The sequence below is a fragment of the Heteronotia binoei genome, chromosome 12 (genome assembly GCF_032191835.1).
Source record: "Heteronotia binoei isolate CCM8104 ecotype False Entrance Well chromosome 12, APGP_CSIRO_Hbin_v1, whole genome shotgun sequence".
Classification (NCBI taxonomy): Eukaryota; Metazoa; Chordata; class Lepidosauria; order Squamata; family Gekkonidae; genus Heteronotia; species Heteronotia binoei.
In genome coordinates, this window is record NC_083234.1 from 43,467,825 (window position 1) to 43,488,535 (window position 20,711).

Consider the following 20,711-nt stretch of genomic DNA (forward strand, 5'->3'; position numbering starts at 1 on the left):
GGTGCTGCGAGGCAGGCAGGCAGCGCACCGGCGGCCACCACAGCCCTGCGAGAAGCGCCGAGGGCGGCCTTTGCTGCCAGGGTAGGAATGGGCTGACCGTTCGGGGAGGGGCCGCCGCCGCCGCCTCCAGCTGCTTCCCCAGCGCAGGGACAGGGGCGAGGCAGGCGGGCTGGGCGCGCTTAACCCGGCGCCGGGCGAGAGCAGCAGGGCGCGCTGCACCACCAGCCGGCAGCAGTTCCTCCGGCGCGCCTCCGCAGGCAGCCTGCCCGGGCGGGAGGAAGCCGCTGGCTCCGGGCTAACCACATCCGCGCCGGATCGGCCCCGCCGCAAGACTGGCGCTTCTTTCGCCCTGCCGCCCCTCCATTTTGAAGGCGCTGCGGCGGCGCCCCGATGGCGTTCAGCGCGTCGTGGCAGCTGCTGTCTCCCGTGCAGTGGGCCAAGTGGACGTGGTCGGCGGTGCGAGGCGGCGGGGGGCCCGAGCAGGATGCCCTGGCCGCCGGCGGAGACGGGGAGCTTCAGGCGGCGCCGGGGCTGGAGCTCGACGCCGACGAGGAGGACGCCGCCGCGCAGGCGGACACCAAGTCGCTGAGTCTCAGGCAAGTGCGCGCCGCCTCGACGTGCCTGGCTTGGCCCTTTCCCACATGACGCAGAGGCGAACCCGGGGTTGCGGCTGCTGGGCGTCCTCTCCTTCAGCGGCCTGGCTGGCGGGTTGGCTCACAGGGGTGTGCGCGGGTCGGGGGTGGGGTGGTAACCTTTAGGGATGTACGGTTCACACGTGCGTGTTTGGACTGCTGTAGCGGATGCGGCCAGAGGGCTTCAGCTGACCTGAGCTCGAAATACTTTCAGTGGAGTCGTTGCTTGATGTTGCACCGAGCGAATAGGAAATGTATGTGTGGGAACACTGGCCTTTGAAATTGCAGGTGTACCCAGTCTGAGCTCCCTTATGAATGTGCCCCTGTGATATACATCTGCTAAGATGACCGTTTAAGTAATACAATGCATGAAGTAGCTTTTTTATTTGTTGGTGAATCATGTTGAGCCAGGGTTTAAGCTGCTGAGATTGATCAGAATGCATGTGTGCAACTCTGAAGGAGTGGAATGTATTACCGAAGCAATGCCCTCTGAGCATGTGCAAAATGCGTTTGTCCTACTGCTGGGGGAACACAACGCTGGGCATGCCCTAGGTACTCTGTGATAAGAGAAGTGTATTCTGCAATATTCTGAGAGACCACACCTCAGGAATGTGCGTCATGGTTTACTAAACAACCCACTTTTGGGAGACAGGGTGAAATCCCAAGAGTTCTTTTTTAGGAACCAGGTTTGTCTGAAAGCCACTTCACCTTTTCAAACAGAATTTCTTCCCTCTAATAACAGTTCAGGTATCGTGGGCTGGTTGTGGCAGTCAGTGGCTGTCTGCTCATGCTCAGAGGCTCTTTGCTCCTTACCACTTGCTCTGAGACTGAGTTGACAAAGGAGAGGGAAAACAAAACTCTTGAAGAAAGCCTTGTTAAGATAAAGCCTTGCTTTTAAATGGTCAAACCAACTAATCTGTTATGTGGCTGGCAAAATTAGAAGGCCCAAGGGGTATGTATACCTCATACAGCTCTTGCCTTAAGCAGAAATTAAAATAGAAATAGAAAAGGCCTTTCCCTAGTATTTAATTATTGCTCTTGTAAATTTTGACACCAAAAAGGTGACAAGATCATTTGTATCCAATAGTAGCCATGTCACCTGGGCTGTTGTATTAAATAATTCCATATTTTTAAGTAAAGGGGCAATTACATTAGCCCTCAGCTTGATGAATATAGGGCACTCTAAAATCATATGCTCAGTGGTTTCAACTTTGTCTAAACATCTGTATGTTCTATTTGTGTGTGCTACTTTATTATATCTACCCTCCAAATCTGCCGAGAGGCCCAGGGTATAATCTTGCTCATCTGATGCACCTTTTGGGGTGTGAAGTCCTTCTTTCTCTGTCCCTGGTCTTTCTGTAGGCAGTCATGTGATACAAGAGAGGCACTCTACACATGCTTAAAAACCATTTATTCAGCACAGCTTTGCCTTGAACCCAGGTGCAACAAACAAGGACCTCTGTAAGCTGTTCAGGAGAAAGACCCTTTACATGTTCAACACTGCTACTGGTGTGTGTTGCTGCAATAAGATGATGCGAAAGGGTAATGCGCATTCGCAAAAAGCTGTGTCCATGCCCTGGGAAGCCATAGCCAGCTGCGGTTCCTTATTGCACATGCTTGAGTGTTTGGGGATGTGCATTCACCCCATGTCACATTGAGTGGGGCGCTGGTAGCCTTAGGGTAGGATCTGGCCTTCTGAGGCATGCCAGTTGCTCTCTTTTGCCTTTGAGGCAAAACATAGATATGTGTGTGGAGGCAAGACATAGATATAGGAGTGTAGATTTTTGCTAACTGTCTGCTTTGAAGAGATGGTGTGTGTGTGCTTTCTTTCTACCATCCATCACCTCAGAAAGGTCATCTAGAAAAAACAATTGCTGACCTGGGCTTTATGTGGGAAATGCTAATGCACTCAAGCCAACACATAACCTGTGAAGATATAATGAAGGCATTCCAATGATGGGTTTACAGGAACTTCATTTTGGGAGTTCCTCCTATGTCTCCAAGGCATTAACCTTTTGTTCCCTTTGACCTGGCGCATCACCTCCCATGGAGTCCAGCGTGCTGTCTCCAATCCATGCCAACCACTATGCCACCTCTGTGCCGGCTGTCACAACCTCTTTCTTTCTGCTTTTACTGGCACTCTACCTCCCACATAGGGTAGCTCCACACCAGCTGCTGGGAGGCATTGGTACCCAGGGACAGGCCTCAGTAGATGCCCTTGTCGAGGGGAGGGTTAAATAGGAAGACAGATTTCTTTGGGCATAAACACAGCAGTGGGAGGACTTGAACAGTGTGTGAGTGCTTGCCAGAGAGAAGGCGACCTTCATGCTGTGTCTTTTATGTTTGGGGAGGGGGAGTGTCTCCAAGGCATTAACCTTTTGTTCCCTCTTTCTTGCACTTCACATATCCAGAGTTTCTCAAAATGCTGGGACCACGCATGCAGTGAAAAACAGGCCCAACCAAATAGTTACCTTTTCATTTCTGTGTCCTTTCTAGCTTGCTAGTGGAGGCTGCATGCCCTTGAGAAGAGCTGTGGCCTCAGCCATTCCCTCTGGGTGGAATTGCATCTAACGCAGGGAGATGGGGAACAGCATGAAACATGTTTAATTTAACAAGCTGCGATTTATTCAGCCAGATCAACAAACACTATAGGGACAGCCAAGGTGCTGGGGAAACTGTTTTTTCCCCCTTTGGCTTGGCAAAGTCCAGCACACATGATGATGGTAGCTACTGCTGGGTCAACCATTCCCTATCCTGGAAGCTGATATCCTGAATCCTAGGTTTTGTTGAGTTGTCACTGCGGTCTTTCCTCCTCACTGAGGGAAAGGCATTTGGTGCATGCTTAGAATTGCTGTCTATTTGACATGTTTCCAGGACTGAATGAATCATGGTGGAAGGGTCTACCAAAAGGCTCTTAGCTGTGATAGTGCTGTTGAACCTCCATGTCCAGTCGCTGTGAACTTCTGAGTACAAGATGCTAGAAATAAATAGGAGGGGATGGATGTCCCCTTCCTACCCTGGCTGTGAACTTCCTGGGGCACATGGCTGACCGCTGGTGAAAATAGAGCCCTGAACTAGATGGACCTTTGGTTTGATCCAGCAAGGCCATTCATCTGAGATATCCTGACTGCTCCACAGAATTCTTGAAGGTTGGTAAGTCCCTACCCAAGATTGTATTCAGGGCTGCTTTGGAAGTGGTTAATTTGTCCTTCTCTCCCCTCCTCTTTGGCAGTTCGGATTCGGAAGGCAATTTTGAGACCCCTGAGGTGGAAACCCCGATACGCTCACCAGGAAAGGAGCTCCCAGGCCAGTCCTTGCAGTTGTTCCAGCCTGAGATCGAGTCTCAAGGTAAAGAGATGTGGAGCTATTACTTTCATCCCCTTTGTAATGAAGCCAGAGGGGTGCAGTTAGGTTGACTTCAGGTTGATGGTTTCTTAGACCTTGATACTGAGCCTGACAATCATGTTGCATATCCTTGTGCCTTGGTGGGTGGTCAGTAACCTCTGTAAAGTGGTACAGGAATGACTTCGGCATGGTATAAAAAGCTGCTTTATTCTGATGCCAGTTGCTGGTCCATTTAGTCCAGAACCATGCATGGCAGAGGGGTGTGTTTCCATCTGGCTGAATTCTAGGTACTGGCCATTTGGTAAGACAGAAAACTATTGGCAAGAGCTGTGTGGTTTCCATGATTATACGTCAAAAGCAAAGAAAATGGTGTCAAATTCAGCTTCCTTAGCTTTCATGTAAAACCCCCCAAAAGGTATTTAGTTTTTAAGGCTGCAACTTGAAAACATGTCAGTAGTATGTATTCAGTTCTTGGACTTCGGGTCTCATTTCCCTCTGTGTATAGTACAGAGTTCTCCAGCAGCAGAAGTAGAATTTATGTTCAATGCATACAGACGTGTTCATTTTTGTTAAATACACATGCATGCACAAGTTGGGAATGGGAAAGGACTTGCAGGAAAGAAGGAATCCTTTTCTCCCCACCCACCCCACTCCCCCTGGCTGTCTCCCCTTTTGCACTGCCATGCTTGCCTGGCCTTCTTTCCTTGCTCTGCTTTGCCTCGCATTCCTCCTCTGCATCTGCTTGCTCTTTTATTCCATGCCCCATCCACTTCCCCCTCCCTTGCAGCCCCACAGTGGCTTCTCTTTTTTGTGGTATGCGGTTTTAGATGATATTTTGGTTTGGTATCCTATAATGGCACAATCTGCACATGCACAGTTACTGTTGGGGGATTCATTCCCTAATTTTATCTTTTAAATTTTAGGGTTGGTTTTTTTTTAAAAAAAAATGTGGGATTCCCTCTGGTTTGCAGACATATCAGTATTCTGAGTGAACTTCTGCTATGAATTTTTTGATCTGCGGGGGTGGGTGGGTGAGATACTTGACTATTAAGTATACAGGGTGTGTGTGAGAGAAAGGGAGTAGAGTGCATTTTTCCTGATGCAGAATTTTGCATTTTGACATCTCTAAGGTTGGCACAGCTCTTGTTGTAACCAGGAATGTTGGCATGGACACTGCTGACCTTGTGTACATTCCTGCTTGGTGTGCCTTTCTGGTTTTGTTTTTAATAGAAAGGATTATGTTTCTAGACCTCATGACTAGGAAGCTCAATTTTTCAAAAGGTATAGCCAGGGTCTGTGGAAAGTTCCCACTGTTGATGCATGCCTGCTATTCCATCTTCCTGGCCTCCAGCCATGTTTCCTTTTAGTCACCCCTCTTCTCTCTCTGTTCTCTACCCTCTCTCATTGCCAGTATTTGGTGTCTTCATTGCAAATGTCGTGAAATTAATGGGAGCCATGCTAGAGCAGTGTGGTTCATTTCCAGCAGGCTTTCGTAGGAGATCCGACTAGATATTCTAGGGGCCAGAGCTGTGCCATGTTATGCTCTTCTGCCTTTAATGGCACCAGCAGTTGGCTGCCTCTCCTATGGGCAAAACTTTAAAGCAGTATATAATACACTTAGCATTTACATTGTGCTTTCAATGTTCATATAGAGCCACATGGCACAGAGTGCTAAAGCTGCAGTACTGCAGTCCTAAGCTCTGCTCATGACCTGAGTTTATCCCTGGTGGAAGCTGGGTTTTCAGGTAGCTGGCTCGAGGTTGACTCAGCCTTCCATCCTTCCGAGGTCGGTAAAATGAGAACCCAGCTTTCTGGGGGGAAAGTGTAGATGACTGGGGAAGGCAATGGCAAACCACCCCATAAAACGTCTACCATGAAACGTTGTGAAAGCAACGTCCCCCCAGAGTTGGAAACGACTGGTGCCTGCACAGGGGACTTTTCCTTTCCTTCAATGTTCATTGCTCTTCAGCTACATGATCTTTATAGGATCCCTTGTAAGGATGGCTTCTACTTATTCCAGAGGGGGGCGGGGCTGAGCTGAAGGCCACTCAGTGAATTCATGACACTGAGAAGATTTTAACTGAGGACCTACCTGGAGGCCGGGGCCCTTCTCCAGCCCCACTGAATAAGGCAACTTGTTTGGGGGTTGTGCTTTTCCTCCTAAGCCATGTTGCATTTCCTGGGTATAGGTGAGGAACACAAGAAAGCCCATTTGGAACAGGACTTGTAGAAGCTGCAAAATGGAAAGTTCTCTGTGAAACCCTATCAGGCTTCTTGAAACAGTCTGTCCAGAACAGCAGTGGGTTCTGTGGGTTGAGGCTTGGGTGTGGGTAGGGAAGTTGCAGCAGCGGGGTAGCTGAGCTATATATGGAAAAAACAGAGTTGCGTCTGCTCTGTGTAAGGAACCATACAGGGAAGTGGAAGAAAACCTTTATTGCTCTAAGTTATAATTCATAGCAGTTTAACCCCGTAATTGTTTTCAGTCATCTTCAGAGTTTTCCAAAATGGGTTTTTTTGTTGGAGTGGAACCCTCTTAAGCTGCAGAGTCTTGTGAGCAAAAATTCTACTTTTTGAGCTACTGGCATTAAAGTTGTGAGCTACTGCATAAATTGGTGTGCTCTGGGGCCGTCCTTCCTGAGCTAAGACAAAAATGTGTGAGCTGGAGGCTAAAAATCTGTGAGCTAGCTCACGCTAACTCAGTTTAGAGGGAACACTAAGTGGGACCCTTGCTGAGAAGGTCACTCAAGCAAGCCAGTTCCTTGGAAAACAGCTAGCCTGGCATTGATAATGGCCTGATCAGGCAGAATGCTGGGAGTTCCATGAACAAGCTCCCAGGTATAAAAAAGACATGCACAGCCCTGATTTGGATTGAGGAAAATGCAGAGAAAGGGTTTCGGAAACCTTTCTCCCAGTCCTGTTTTTCAGATCTAAAACTTGGCCAAGCAGCTCTTTTGCTTCTAAAAAGTCAAGGCTGCAACCTGACACCAGCACCGTTTTAAATTTGCATGCTTGCTCAAGATTTTGGCCAGGATGGCGAGAAGACAAGCTCTTAAATTCATGACCTCTATTCTTTCCCTCTTGAATTTTTCTGCATCTTGCCTGATGAGTTCTGGTGAATTCAAGAGCTTTCATACTTTTTAATGACGTTTTAATTGGCCCTAATAAAAGGTATTAGATGGCTTTTGTTCTTGTTTTTGATGCTCCTGTTTTCCCTATGGATGAAAATATATTGTGCTCCCAGTTTGTGTTTGGGTCTCACGTGGCCACCATCGCTGGTGTTTCAGCTAGGGATGCCAGCCTCCAGATAGGACCTGAGGTTTCCTTGGAATTACCATTTGTCTCAATACTACAGAGATCAGTCCCCCTGAAGGACCTGGATGCTTTGGAGGGTGGACTGCCTGACATTGCACCCCGCTGTGATCCCTGTTCTCTCTGGGCTCCATCCCCAAATCTCCAGAAGTTCCCCAACCTGGAGCTTGCAACCCTACCTCCCCACCCCCCACTGGCAGCCAGAGGGGACCTGACAGCACTAGTTTCAGCTGGGGGGGGGGGAGAGGGGCTGTGGTGTGTCTCCAGATATTGCAATGGTTTGATGGATTTTTATGTGGTATAATAGATCTTCAGCCATTTCTGTGCCTAATGTTACAGTGGCTGTTTTCTGCTTTAGTGGGAGATCCTGTGGCAATCAAAGCTGGGACCACAGAGGTTACTGTAAAAGAAAACACCTCAAAGCCTCTCCGTGTAACAAAAATAATATTCCTTATTACTCCTACTTATCCAGTATTTACTAGTAACAAACACAGTGCTTACAGTGATAACCAAACATAAAACAAACAAACATATTTATATCCCTCTGGAACCGAAAGCACACGCTGCTCCTACTGTATGATGGATCAGTGTCCTGTAGAAAAAAAATATGATGCTGTAATACAAGTCTGACAATATCCAAGACCAGTCCAATATTGTTTCGAGTGCAGAGACTCTTCTTCTTGGGACCGTCTTCTTTATTGTTGATTCAGTAGGTAAGTGGCTCACTTTCATGGCTTTGTTTTCATTTCTCCTTGGAATGTCTGCAAATTATCTTCATGTCCTTCTGAAATGGCAAATGAACGCCATTTCCGAAGGATATGATTTGCAGGCGTTCCAAGGAGAAATGAAAACAAAGCCATGAAAGTGAGACAAAAATTAAAAGAAGCACCACTTACCTACTGAATCAACAATAAAGTAGACAGTCCCAAGAAGAAGAGTCTCTGCACTCGAAACAATATTGGACTGGTCTTGGATATTGTCAGATTTGTATTGCAGCTTTATATATTTTTTTATAGACATTGATCCATCATACAGTAGGAGCAGCATGCGCTTTCGGTTCCGGAGGGATTTTGTGTTGTATAAATATGTTTGTTTATATTATGTTTGGCTATCACTGTAAGCACTGTGTTTGTTACTAGTAAATACTGGATAAATAGGAGTAATAAGGAGTATTATTTTTGTTACACGGAGAGGCTTTTAGTGGGAGATCCCAGCAGTCTGTATGTTTCATAGCATTTCTCCCCCTCCTTTCCCCCTCTTTGCCTTTTAAGACACCAGAATTGTTTTATAAAAGAGGAAATGACGCTTCCTGCCAGCAAGGATCTGACTCATAGCTGAAACCCACCTCTGTAACTGTCAAACTGCTTCTTGCTTCCTGTGGGGCATTTTGGTGCTCTGACATCTTTGTTACAAATGCATTGGGTGATGCAGCTCTTTGGAGAAAACTGCTTGTCACTCTGTTCATTTAGTAAGGCTGGGTTTTGCATTTTTGTCTTTGTTGCCAAATGAGAAGGCAAGGAGGCCCCTTGCTGCAGTCCCTTTGTAGGTGGAGACAGTATCCAGGGGCATCCATTGCTTCATTTGACAGCTCTGCTTGTATACAGGACAAGCCCGTACCCTGGCTTAAACTCAGACCTACTTTAGCCCATAGAAATACCTTGCAAAAAAATTCCTAACAGTTGGCCAAATGGCATTTGGTAAATTGTTTATAGCTGCCCCCTTTTGTGCTATAAATTGCAAATCCCATGCTCTTGGAATACCTGTTTCAGCTGCTTGGAAAAGCCGTCCCCCCCTTGAATTGCTCTGTGTCATTTCAGCACAAAATCTGCTGCCTGGTGCAGAGTTTGCATTCCTGAGTACCCCTGTTTTCCTTTGAAAGAAAAAGAAGAAAGCTTCTAGTCCTCTTGCCTGCAGAACATCACCAGTGTTCCCTAAGTGCTTCTCATGCAGCCAGCATTTTTAACCTGGTCTTGAGGGCAGGCTGCTGAGACAGTGAACAGATAGCTGACCCAGAGAGTTCAAGGCAAAGGTGTGGTCTTGCCCATTAGGCCATGCCACCTCCTATTGGTCATCTGTAGCACCCTTCCCAGGCCTTGTTCCATGGCCATGGGTTGATGAAGCCCTGCCCAAGGATCCGCTGGTTTTCTTCTTTTTCGTTGACAGCTGGCTATTTGAGGCTGGGGAAGAAGAGGCCATGCATATTAGCATTGCTGTCGTTGCCAGATTGGGCTGGGCTGTGGGCTCTGGATGCCTTTTGTGTGGGAGATTATACAAGTCAGGCTGCAAGTCAAGAATTTCAGGAACATTGTCTTGCAGTGTAGTGCTTTTAAAACAGTTTGTCCCTCTTGTGCAGCAACTGTAAAAGTGCTAAGCAATAAAGCAGAATATCAAAGAAACTGATCACCTTTGCATGAATGGTCTGGCTTTTAATGAAGGTTCCCTGTTTAATATGAGTCTGTTGAAACTGCTGATGTGCTTAAGAACATAAAGACTGCCTAGCTGGATCAGGCCAGGTCTCTCCCTCTCCCCTCCAGCATTCCCCCCCCCCACTGGCAGTGCCAGCAGCTCTCCCCCTAGGGTTGCCAGGCCCCCACCACCACTGGTGGTGATGGGGGAGTAGGGTTGCCAGCTCCTGATTGGGAAACTCCTGGAGATTTGGGTGTGCAGCCTGGGCTGGACAGGAACATCAGTGGGGTACCATCAAGTCCACCCTCCAAAGCATCCATTTTCTCCAGGGGAGCTGATCTGTGTAGCCTGGAGATCAGATATAATTCTGGGAGATACCCCAGTCCAACTTGGAGACAGGCATCCCTGCCTCCCCCATTGTTTAGTATGCAGAATAATGCTGCTTCTTTGCATGGGGGGGGGTTCCATTTCCTGGGATTTCTCTAATCCCCCATGAAAGTAATTGAAGGAAGTGGCAGAGAAATCTCTCCATTAATTACGTGGCGCAGAGTGATAAAGCTGCAATACTGCAGTCGGAGCCCTCTGCTCATGACCTGAGTTCGATTCCAACGGAAGCTGGTTCAGGTAGCTAGCTCGAGGTTGACTCAGCCTTCCATCCTTCTGAGGTTGGTAAAATGAATACCCAGCTTGCTGGGGGGAAAGTGTAATGACCGGGGAAGGCAATGGCAAACCACCCTGTGAAAAGGTCTGCCGTGAAAACGTGAAAGCAGCGTCACCCTAGAGTTGGAAAGGACTGGTGCTTGCACAGGGGACCTTTCCTTTCCTTGAACAAGTACCTTTTCAGTTTTACCTGAGTATAGTACAAATCACCTTCCAGAGGTCATCCCAGTTTTTCTTTTGTGAAAGAGGAACACAGGCCCCTCTGAAGGCTATTCAGAATTCTGTAAGCCTCCCTCACGCTCCTTCATTGTTGCTCCAGCCTCTTTGGCCTTTTTCTATGGGAAAGGTGCTCCAGCCTCAGTGTGGGGAAGAGACTCTCCATCTCCCTACTGGGAGAGAACCCAGAAGCGCTGGCTTAGCAGGGGCAGTTTTGGGAAGGGGTGTGGGCTGAGGTTTGGACCCTCTTTAGTCACTGTAGAGGCAGCTAGGAAAGAGACTGCATGTTGCCTTTTGGATCAAAGAATGCTTTTTTATTGGGGCATGTAAGGAATTTTTTTAAAAATTGTATGACTCATATTGCAGCAGCTTCAATAGTACTCCCCCATCTAACGGTTGTGGGGGAGGGACCAGTCAGAAGAAAGGAAGCTGCTTATGCCACTCAGCTGAGATTGACTCAGCACTAAGTCACAGGAACTACAATACGAGCTTTTTAAAAAAATCATTATTTGGACATTGGCTGTCTGTGTTTGCAAAAAACGAGCTCCGCAGGAACAGGGCTAAAATTGAAGCCTTTATCGGAGATGCACAAAATGGTGGATGTCTTTTGAGGCCAGGGCTCTGCATAGCTCTTGGAAGAGAAGTGGATGTTCTTGAGAAACATCTCGTCCTTGTGTGTGCACATGGGCAGGACATGTGGATTTGTGTGTGTATGGTGGAGCACTGATGTGGTGTAGTTGCTGTGTGTGTGAGAGAGAGACTGTGTGTGCACTGGGAGGCTGGGGATCAGCCCCTCAGACAGCCATAAACTTCCCAGGTGGCCTTCCGCAAGACACGGTTCCTCAGCTGCTGCTCTATGCCCCCCTCCTTCCTCCCAGTTTTCAACATGGGCATATTAGGATTTAGGCTGCTTCCATACAGGGATTTCCCCTCTCTGATTGCAGTAAGCCCCCACCATAAAAGAGGACTGTGTGGCTAGGGAAAAGAAAAGGGAAATGCCTGCTAAGGGGGAGCTGCGAATTGGGGAGGGCAGGCAGGAGAGGGAAGAGCAGGGAGCAGTGGCCAAGAAAGCAGGGTGGGGACAGGGCAGGTGGGAATACTGTGCCTGCTCTGCTGTTGTTGCCATGGTTTTTGCGCCCCCACTTGGAAGCAATTTTCAAGGAACGTTCTGCTGCCTTAATGCTGCTGAAGTACACCTGTCAAGTTGCCTTATACTGAGCCTGCAGGTTGCCTATCTGACTCAGTACTGTGTGGTCTGACTGGCCAGGGACTTAGGTGGAGAAGTGTCTTCTCCTGTTTAGCCAGACTGAACCTGGGACCTTTTGCATGGAAAGAGGGTGCTTGACTACTGAGCTGTGGCCTTTCCAAGTGTTTTTAGGATCCCAAAATCCCTCCAGTATTGTAACCTTGTGTATTTTAAAAAAATTGTTGCTTGGGTTTCTGGCAGAAGTGTAGCCCAGCACTGTTACCCTGATATTCTTTAACTGGAGAGGCTAATGATTGAATCTGGGACATTCTGTAGGCAAAGCTTCCCCTGAGCTCTGGTGAATCTTTGATTTTTACTTAACATTGTGGTAGGCTGGGCTCCTGCAGTGGAAGTAAATTCAAGAGCGAAACCCTGAATTTCATAATTGCCCTTCAGAACATTAGTAATTTCTTCTCTACCTCCCCCACCAAATCCATTATGCACTGTATTCTCGCTAGAGGAGATGTGTGTGTCATGTTAGATCTCACAGCCGGCTGATTTTCAAAGCCCTCCAGTAACCCATGCCAGGCTCTTTCTAGCAATGTGATGGCATTCAAAGCTGGCAGAATGTTATGCCACCTCCGAACTCATGCTATTTTTCACATCAATCTGCATAAGAAGTTATTCTGATTATGTGGTTTTGGTTTTAGTGCACAGTTTTGCAGACAGATTGGGAAAGGGAAGGAAGGTTGGGTTTGGTAGTCCAGCATGGTAAGGGAGGATAGAGGGGGTATAATTGTGGGGAGGTTTCCAAGCAGGTAAAATGAATGTGGATCATGTAAAGTTCATCCTCAAAGCTCTCTCTAGCTAGAGATCTCAAAGGTTTCAGTACTATGCAGTTTAGTTTGGTATTCAAATATGTTGCTGCATCTGCCATGAATGGATGAAACTGTTTCTTTCTGATTAATAAAAATACGTGTTTTCTAATTCCAACTTTTATTTTTTTCCTACCTGCTGGCTGGTGGAAACTTTAAGATGCATCCACTAAGGCAGCATGGCTGGTGGCAGTTTGCAGGTCTTTTGGTGTGGTTGTTAAATGCATGGATTCTGATCTGGGAGAACTGGGTTTGATTCCCCACTCCTCCACATGCAGCTGCTGGGTGACCTTGGGTCAGTTACAGTCCTCTCAGAACTGTTTCTCTCAAGAGCAGTTTCTGTCATTCTTAGCTTCACCTACCTCACAGGGTGTCTGTTGTGGGAAGAAGAAGGGAAAAGAGATTATATGCTGCTCTGAAACACTGAGTGAAGGGCAGGGCATAAATTCATTCTCTCTTCTTTATCAGACATTGTGTATTCACATTGTTGCTTATACAACACTAAGCAATTTGTGCTTCTACATTGCATAACTATATGAAATAGTGCCATTCTTTAAGGTAACTTAGTTATAAAGGATGCACTTTATGTTGTTAAAGCATTGAAATTAGGCTTGATAGAGTATCACATCTATTTCATTTTTGCCCCAACCTTTCAGTGTTTTTGGGGAGGGGAATTGATCCCCCCCTCCCTACCTTATGGCTTCAAAATATATGGACATTTTGCATCATTGTATCTGGTTGCTTAATGTTCAGCAGATGCAACGGACAGCATAAGCTTAACATTCTCTAGAGCTAGACATTTTGCTTTATAAAGAAAAAAAGTGTCACATTTAGGGTTGCTGGTCAGGTTGGCATGCCTGGCTCGAGGGGCATTTTCTTACATAAGCCCTGTTAAAATGGCAAGGTAATTCCCAGTGGATCGTCTGCTCCAGAAAATAAAATGTCACAGACCAGCCCTTATTCTGCACATGAACAAATTTATAGAATGTCCATATGACTAGAAGCATCCAAGCTCTGCAGTGCGGATTGGTGGACCATATGCCTACCAGAGCTGGGCTGATGCAGCCATTAAAATTCTCTTGATCTCTGTGCTCAGTTCCTGGGAGGCCCTGAGGGGCATTATTTTGTGCTAGGTAACACATGCTGTTTTGAGTTGCATGTTGCTATTGGGCTAGGGAGCCATTAAAAATGCCTTAACTAGGGCATCTGTCTCATTCTAAAAGCTGCTTGTCACTGGTCAAATAATAGCATTGCTGTTCTGTGGTGTTGTGGAAGGTTTCACTCTGATGCACTTCAGAAGCAGCTGCAGTATACACCAGGAGGTGTTAGAACAATTCTGCGCAGCTTTGATTTGATGTGCTGTTTCAGTGTGTCCAATAACCCCCCAAAAGCAGAATGCTTTGGGACTATCATTTCAGGATTCTGTGCCAGTCCGTATACCTTTTGGGTGACTACTGAGAATTTGCAGGGCATGAGCTCCTGCTTCCTGGCTTCTGCACACAGAACAGGATCATGACCAGAGCAACTTAATTTCAGATGCTCCAAATGAGACAGATCACATTCTACAAGGAAGGCAAAAAGTCTAGGATAATAGCTATCTGCTGTTGGTGAGGGGGGATTCCTTTCCAGTTTCTGTACTTTAGATCCTAAGTACAACTAGCAGTTGAATGCACAACTTCCTGACTTATTCCATATTTTGCCATTCTTTCTGTTGGGTTCTCTCCCGTCTTTGCAGTGGGGATTAGTCTCTGCAGTGGGGTCCATGGCTTAGTGGTAGAGCATTATAGTGGTAGAGAAAGTCCTAGGTTCAAACACCAGTATCTCTGTTTTAAAGGATCAGGTGTGAAAGACCTCATCTTGAGACCATGGAGAGGCACTGCCAATCAGAGTAGATAATATTGACTGTGATGGGCCAATGGTCTAACTCAGTATAAGGAAGTTTCATGTGTTCATATGACTCAAGGTCCAAATCTGTCCCCTTGAAGATTACAAGCAAACTTTCCCCCAGCTGCCAGTCCAAAGGTAAGTAAAGTGTTTGGAGGGACTGGAGGGCTGAGACAAGGGGATTTACTGAGACAAGGGGATTTACTTAGAGGCAGGTATCCTGGAGGGGTGGGGACAGACTTAGAGTGTATCAGTCACAGGCTGTCTACTTAGCTAGCCACTCAGCAGCTGAAAACAATAGTGCAGTTTGTTTTTATTTGTAAAACTGATACACTAGTCTTCCCAATCCCCAGGTCCCAGAGGGGGATCCCCCGGTTTTACAGGCTTACCCCCTCCCCCAGTCAGCTGGCCGGCGGGGGAAGCCCCGCCCCCACAGCTATCATGCACCTCCATGAACGATTCCCATAGGGAATGATGGGAAATTGATCTGTGGGTATCGGGGGCTCTGGGGGGGGGCTGTTTTTTGAGATAGAGGCACCAAATTTTCAGTATAGCATCTAGTGCCTCTCCGCAAAATACCCCCCTAGTTTCAAAAAGATTGGACCAAGGGGTCCAATTCTATGAGCCCCAAAAGAAGGTGCCCCTAGCCTTCATTATTTCCTATGGAAGGAAGGCATTTAAAAAGGTGTACAGTCCCTTTAAATGTGATGGCCAGAACTCCCTTTGGAGTTCAATGATGCTTGTCACACCCTTGTTCCTGGCTCCACCCCCAAAGTCCCCAGATATTTCATGAATTGGACTTGGCAACCCTATGATACACACATTTCCCAATACAACAGTATTTTTGTACATTTAGGCATTTTTTTTTAAAAAAGAACCTATAAGCTTAGAAGAATTTTGTTTGCATTTGCACATTTTATTTTAATTTCATTTTTATTTGATTTGATTTATATCCCGTCCTCCCCGCCGAAGGCATGTGTGCTAACACTTAAAAATCATTGATACATATAGATTTTAAGGTCTTGACATATGTGTTTGTCTTGCATGACAGGAAAAAATAAAATTGTGCAGTGAAGTAATGAAATGGGCTGTAAGTGGAATAAGAACATAAGAGAAGCCATGTTGGATCAGGCCAATGGCCCATCCAGTCCAATACTCTGTGTCACACAGAGGCCAAAAAACCCAAGTGCCATCAGGAGGTTCGCCAGGACACTGCCCCCCCCCAAAGCACCAAGAATACAGAGCATAACTTGCCCCAGACAGAGAGTTCCAACAGTAAGCTGTGGCCAATAGCCACTGATGGATCTCTGTTCCATACGTTTATCCAGTCCCCACTTGAAGCTGTCTATGCTTGTAACAAGGTATTCCAATAATGAACAAATAACCCAAGGGAGGTATTCTTTCCCTGGGCTGGTTGAATATGCTAGCTTGCTTGTTCCCTGTGTGTGTGTGTGGGGGGGGGGGATGAGCCGGCACACGTCCTGTTACCCAGGCTTATAAGGCAGCCCCAAGTTTCCACCGCACCAAACCTTTTTTTTTTGCAATCACAGTGGTCAGTAAATTAACCATATCTGTTGATTAAGGATGATCACAGATTTGTATAGAGTTTCACAGTCTACAGTGTGGGGAGGTCTTGTGTAAGAAGGAGAACTGGCAATCAGACAGAAGCACACAGTATTTTTCCTTTAAGTTCCCTCTCTGCAACAGTATATGACTGGATCAGTAATTGCTAAATTATGTTGCCAAGGCACACACATGATTAAATTAAAATAAACAATTAAAATCTCCTGGAAACCCACAATTGCCAGTCACAGGAGAAGCTGTCTGTTGCATCTTTGTATGATTCTGGTCTTGCACCCTACTGCATGCAGAATTCTTTGAACACTCATAACTCATAAGTACTATTAATAGTGTGATTATGTATTGGTAGTGATCCTTCCTGTCAGCTTCTGCTGAAGGCAAGTTTGCTGCATTTCTGCATCCAATGGGAATGTGTTGTTCAGTCACTCTTGATACAAATTAGCCGCCAGATTACCTACTTTTGAAAGAGATGCCTGTTGTATCAATGCATGCATTCCTGCTTTTTTCATGATGCAAGCAGAAATCACAGGGACAATCTACTTAGTGGATAGGGAATCCTCACTGTCTACATACTCTGGTCTAGTCTAAACTATCTATTTTAGTTGTGAGGCTGATATGTGCCTCCAATTTTTAATTAAGCAAAACAAAAATGAACTTTAGTTATCAGATATTTGGGAAACATTGTTCTGTATAGTGCCGGAGATTTTGATTGGGTGGTAGCAGAAATGAGTTTGCCTGATTGATATGTGCTTGCTTGTCACTTGATGACTGGCATTTGATTATGAAGACTGCTTTTGTTGAAGAGCACTGTGCTTGAGATGGTATCAAAGGATAGGAGAGGCTCTTCCTGTGGTGTTGCAACTCTGATGGCTCAGTCATCCATGCATGTAATCAAGAGATGCCCATATGAGAGTGATCATTCTTGGGTTCCATGATAATAACATTTTAAATAGCAGAGGAAACAGTCTTACAGGGTGGGCTTTGGTTTGTCCTTAGCAGTGCCCTGGAACAGGTGATGTGTCATAACAGGTTTCTCTTGTTTTTCTGAACATCTCAGAAAGTAGGCCCTTCTCTTGGCTTTTGCTAATTCTCTGTGGAGGAGAGATTCTCTCTGGTTTAAGGGAGGATGGGCTGGGGCTGCGTTTGAGAATTCAAACTATGCAGCTGACTCCCTGTCCAGCACCCTGCTCTTCTTTGTAGCAAACCAGCATGCCTGTCTGGTCAAGGGGCTTGCCCCATTCTCAGTGTGACCTTGCTGTGTGACCTTTTGCAGATTGGGAGCTGTGTGGCAGCTATGTGCTTCTTTTTCACGGAGGATGTCTTGGGCAAAGCTTGCACAATCCCTACAGTCCTTCCTGGGCTAGAGTGGTGCATTTGCTCTGGCATGTCTTGGAATCACAACTCATGCTTGATTTGGCTCACATTTGAGATTTTTCCAAACTGCAACAAGCCTGCAGCATTCACATGTGTTGAAGTGTTCACTTAGCTAGCCGGCTGGCTTGCTTAGTCAAAGGCCTCTCTCAAATCTGCATCAGAGCAACTTAAGAAGATATAAATCAGAAGACTTATCACTTCATCTGCTTGGCACAGAGCTGTAAGATTGCCATTGTTGCTGTTCATGGCGATAACATGAAGCTCTTGATTGTAATCTTGTTCTTTTATGGTGTTTAGCAGTTCCTTGTTAAATATTATGGACCCAGCATTGGGTGTGGGCGTGGGAAATCTTCGTTCATAGCCTGTTTCACTATCAAAGTAGGCATGATAGAGGAAAGGCAGATTTGTTGTTCACGTAAGAAAGCTGAGTGGAGTCAGGAAGGGGAAGGCAGGCAAATAGATGGGAAAGGGAGAGGTGGAAGAAAGCAACTTCAGCTGCATTCTCCAAGCTGCCATCTAGCTTGGCTTGAAGAAGTGTTTTAAAGAGAGAAATGCCTTCTCCAAGCTGGTTGATGGACAGTAGGGGCTTTGAGAACCACACAGTATGTGTGAAAGAGTCACATGTGACTCCCGAGTCACAGTTTGGCCACCTTTGGTCTAAAAATCTATGAAATAGCTGTACTGCTAATGCAGTCTGTCCTGAAAGAGAGCAAACTCAAGCACCCAGTGTCTTATATGCAAGCCCATTCCAAAGAAGTGGGGCCGCCCCAGAAGAAGCCCTGCACAAAAGCTGATGCTATTTTCCCAGGAATAAGCATGCATGGTTGGTCCTGTCATGTTACAGTCGGTCCTTCTGGCTCTCCAACCTCTCTGAGCTTTTCTGACGCTTAAAAAAAAAAGATATGTTGTAACTTTGAGCCCTTGGGGTGAGTGGAAAGAAGCTGAAACAAAATGCCAAAGGCCATCTAGTGTAGGTGATGAAAATAAAGTGCTATTTGAATGCAGTTTTATCCTGTTTGCTGGTTTGTTACCTTTTGTCATGGAAATTGCACCCCCCCCCCACATACCAGGTGGCAGGAAGATATCCTCAGTGGAGATTAATTTCAGTTGGTTTATCCATGTGAGGCTGCCGCCACCAAAATAATAGACTCTTGTGGCCCCTTAGCCTAATGAACGAATTGCAGCAGCAACTTCCATGCTTTGTCAGATGCATGAAGCACTATATTCAGGTCTCAGAGATGTTTAAACCCAAAGTTATGAACAGGTCTGCAAGCCCAGTTTTCCCAGAAAAGGTGCGTGACATCAGTGTAGAGCACTGATGGCACAGAAATCCCATAAAGAGTAAACTGCTCACTTGGAGTAGGTGTGGGCCACTCCCAACTGTTGATGAAGTAGTAGTGATCTGAGTAGTGTAAATAAACCTGTAAAGAGGAGCAATTATTTTTAGTTCCTGTTGAGTCCAAGTCAGATAGTATCAGGTCTGCATATTAAGTCCATCTCAGCAGCTTCTCACTCAACTTTCCTTTTAAATCTCTTCTGCTGAAATATTGCAGCCTTCATCTTGTATGTTCAGGGAGACTGAAGGACTTCCTCCCACAGGTTTCTGGGTGTTTATGTATCCACTTATGCTCTTGCATAGAGACTGTCCAATTTGGCCTATATGAATGGCAGAGCCCCCTCCCCCAGGGTCTGGGAGAGGGAAGGATGGTGTATGGAGGCTGGCTGTCAGAGCAGCCATTATTGTGTATCTGTGGATTTTGGCCACTGTTATAGCTACCACAGGAAGGTCGGTGTAGTATAGTGTTTCTACTGTACAATATATTGTGAGTTCTGTGTATGGAATTTGCAGTATGCATGGGCTTTCAGAACAAGGAAAAAATGTTTTTCCTGAGCTGCATATGATTTGTAAAATGGTTTAGTGGGAATGCTGAAAGACCTTTTTTTCTTGTGCTGTGGTCTCGGTCTGAAGTGGACCCATGCAGTACGTGCATTTTTGAAACCACTGGGAGCTCCATAATCTGAGGTCCCAATTAATGGTGCAGGCTCTGAGTGTTGGACTTGCACTGGGTGTTCCTCTGTTGATATCTCTGTGTAGAAAGTCACTGGGTGACTTTCAGCAAATCAGTCTCAGCCTAGCCTACCTCACAGGGTTGTTGTAAGGAGAAAAAATTGGCTCATCTGAGTCATGCTGTGTAGTCTTCCTTGCTGACAGTGTGCAGTACAAACCAGAGGGATGAGTGCGTGAGATGGACAAGGCTGTCAGGCACAATCCACCTAGAAGTTCTCCTATATCATCTCAGTTGGAATAAACAGGAGCTGTACAAAAGTGTGTTCAAGGATTACTGTAGATACTAGGGGTGTGCATTCAGTTTGGCTGAATGGAATACAACCCCGAAAAACAGATGATTTGGCTGTATTCAGGCTGTATACAGCCAAATCAGATATACAGCTGAATACAGCAGCCACAGTTATACCCTATGGGCCATTGGTCAATGGCCGAATACTCGGAGGAGAGGCTCCTGCAGTTGCCCTGCAAATTTGGAACCTCTACCTCAAACCCCCAATACCCCCCCCCCCACACACACAATCACAATTCATTGTACCTTATTTTGCCATTGACTTCAATGGCCCATTGGGTATAATGGGGCAGTATATTTGGAAATAGCTGAATATCTCCCGAATGAGATTTGACTACCGAATCTGCTATTTAGTGATATATGCCTCCCCCATTTTTTAGTCCTGAATACTCCCAAATCTGGATTTTTCTGAATTTTTTCTTTTGCACATCCCTAGTTGATACTTGCCTATGTAGAGTATTTACAGACTGTTTTTCTCCCCAAAGTACTGTAGATTGTCCCTTCCTCCATTTTATCCTCACAAAAACTACCTTGAGATGGCAGACTAGAGCAAGAGACAGTGATACTGACCTAAGGTCATCTGCCAAGTTTGTGGGACAGAGTGGGAATTCAAACCTGGATCTCCTGCATCATGCTCTGACACACTAACCACTCCATCAAAGACTTGTGCTGTGAGCTGAACTTCCACAGACAAGCGTCTGCTCAATTAGATGCAGGAAGCATTTTGCTCATAAAACTGGTCTGGATGCTTCTGATATGTGAAGCATCATTCATGCCAGATGTAAGGAATATTTTCCCTGAGTTCTTTCCAGCTGTTCTGGAAATGTTCTTTGAGCTGTTTTCATGCCTGAGACGGTGATGCTGTTTGGATCTTCCATATTTGGCA

At 46.2% G+C, this 20,711-nt stretch overlaps 1 protein-coding gene across 1 annotated transcript in view; it reads left to right on the forward strand.

The window, feature by feature from the left end:
• The first annotated feature begins 388 nt into the window (after window positions 1–388).
• The window catches only part of TACC1 (transforming acidic coiled-coil containing protein 1), a 71,774-nt gene continuing 51,451 nt past the window's right edge, over window positions 389–20,711 (forward strand). The window contains exons 1-2 of the mRNA XM_060251741.1: window positions 389–596; window positions 3,865–3,980. Of these exons, the coding sequence (XP_060107724.1) occupies window positions 391–596; window positions 3,865–3,980 (322 nt within the window). The 5' untranslated portion in view covers window positions 389–390. The remainder of the gene's footprint in view (window positions 597–3,864; window positions 3,981–20,711) is intronic.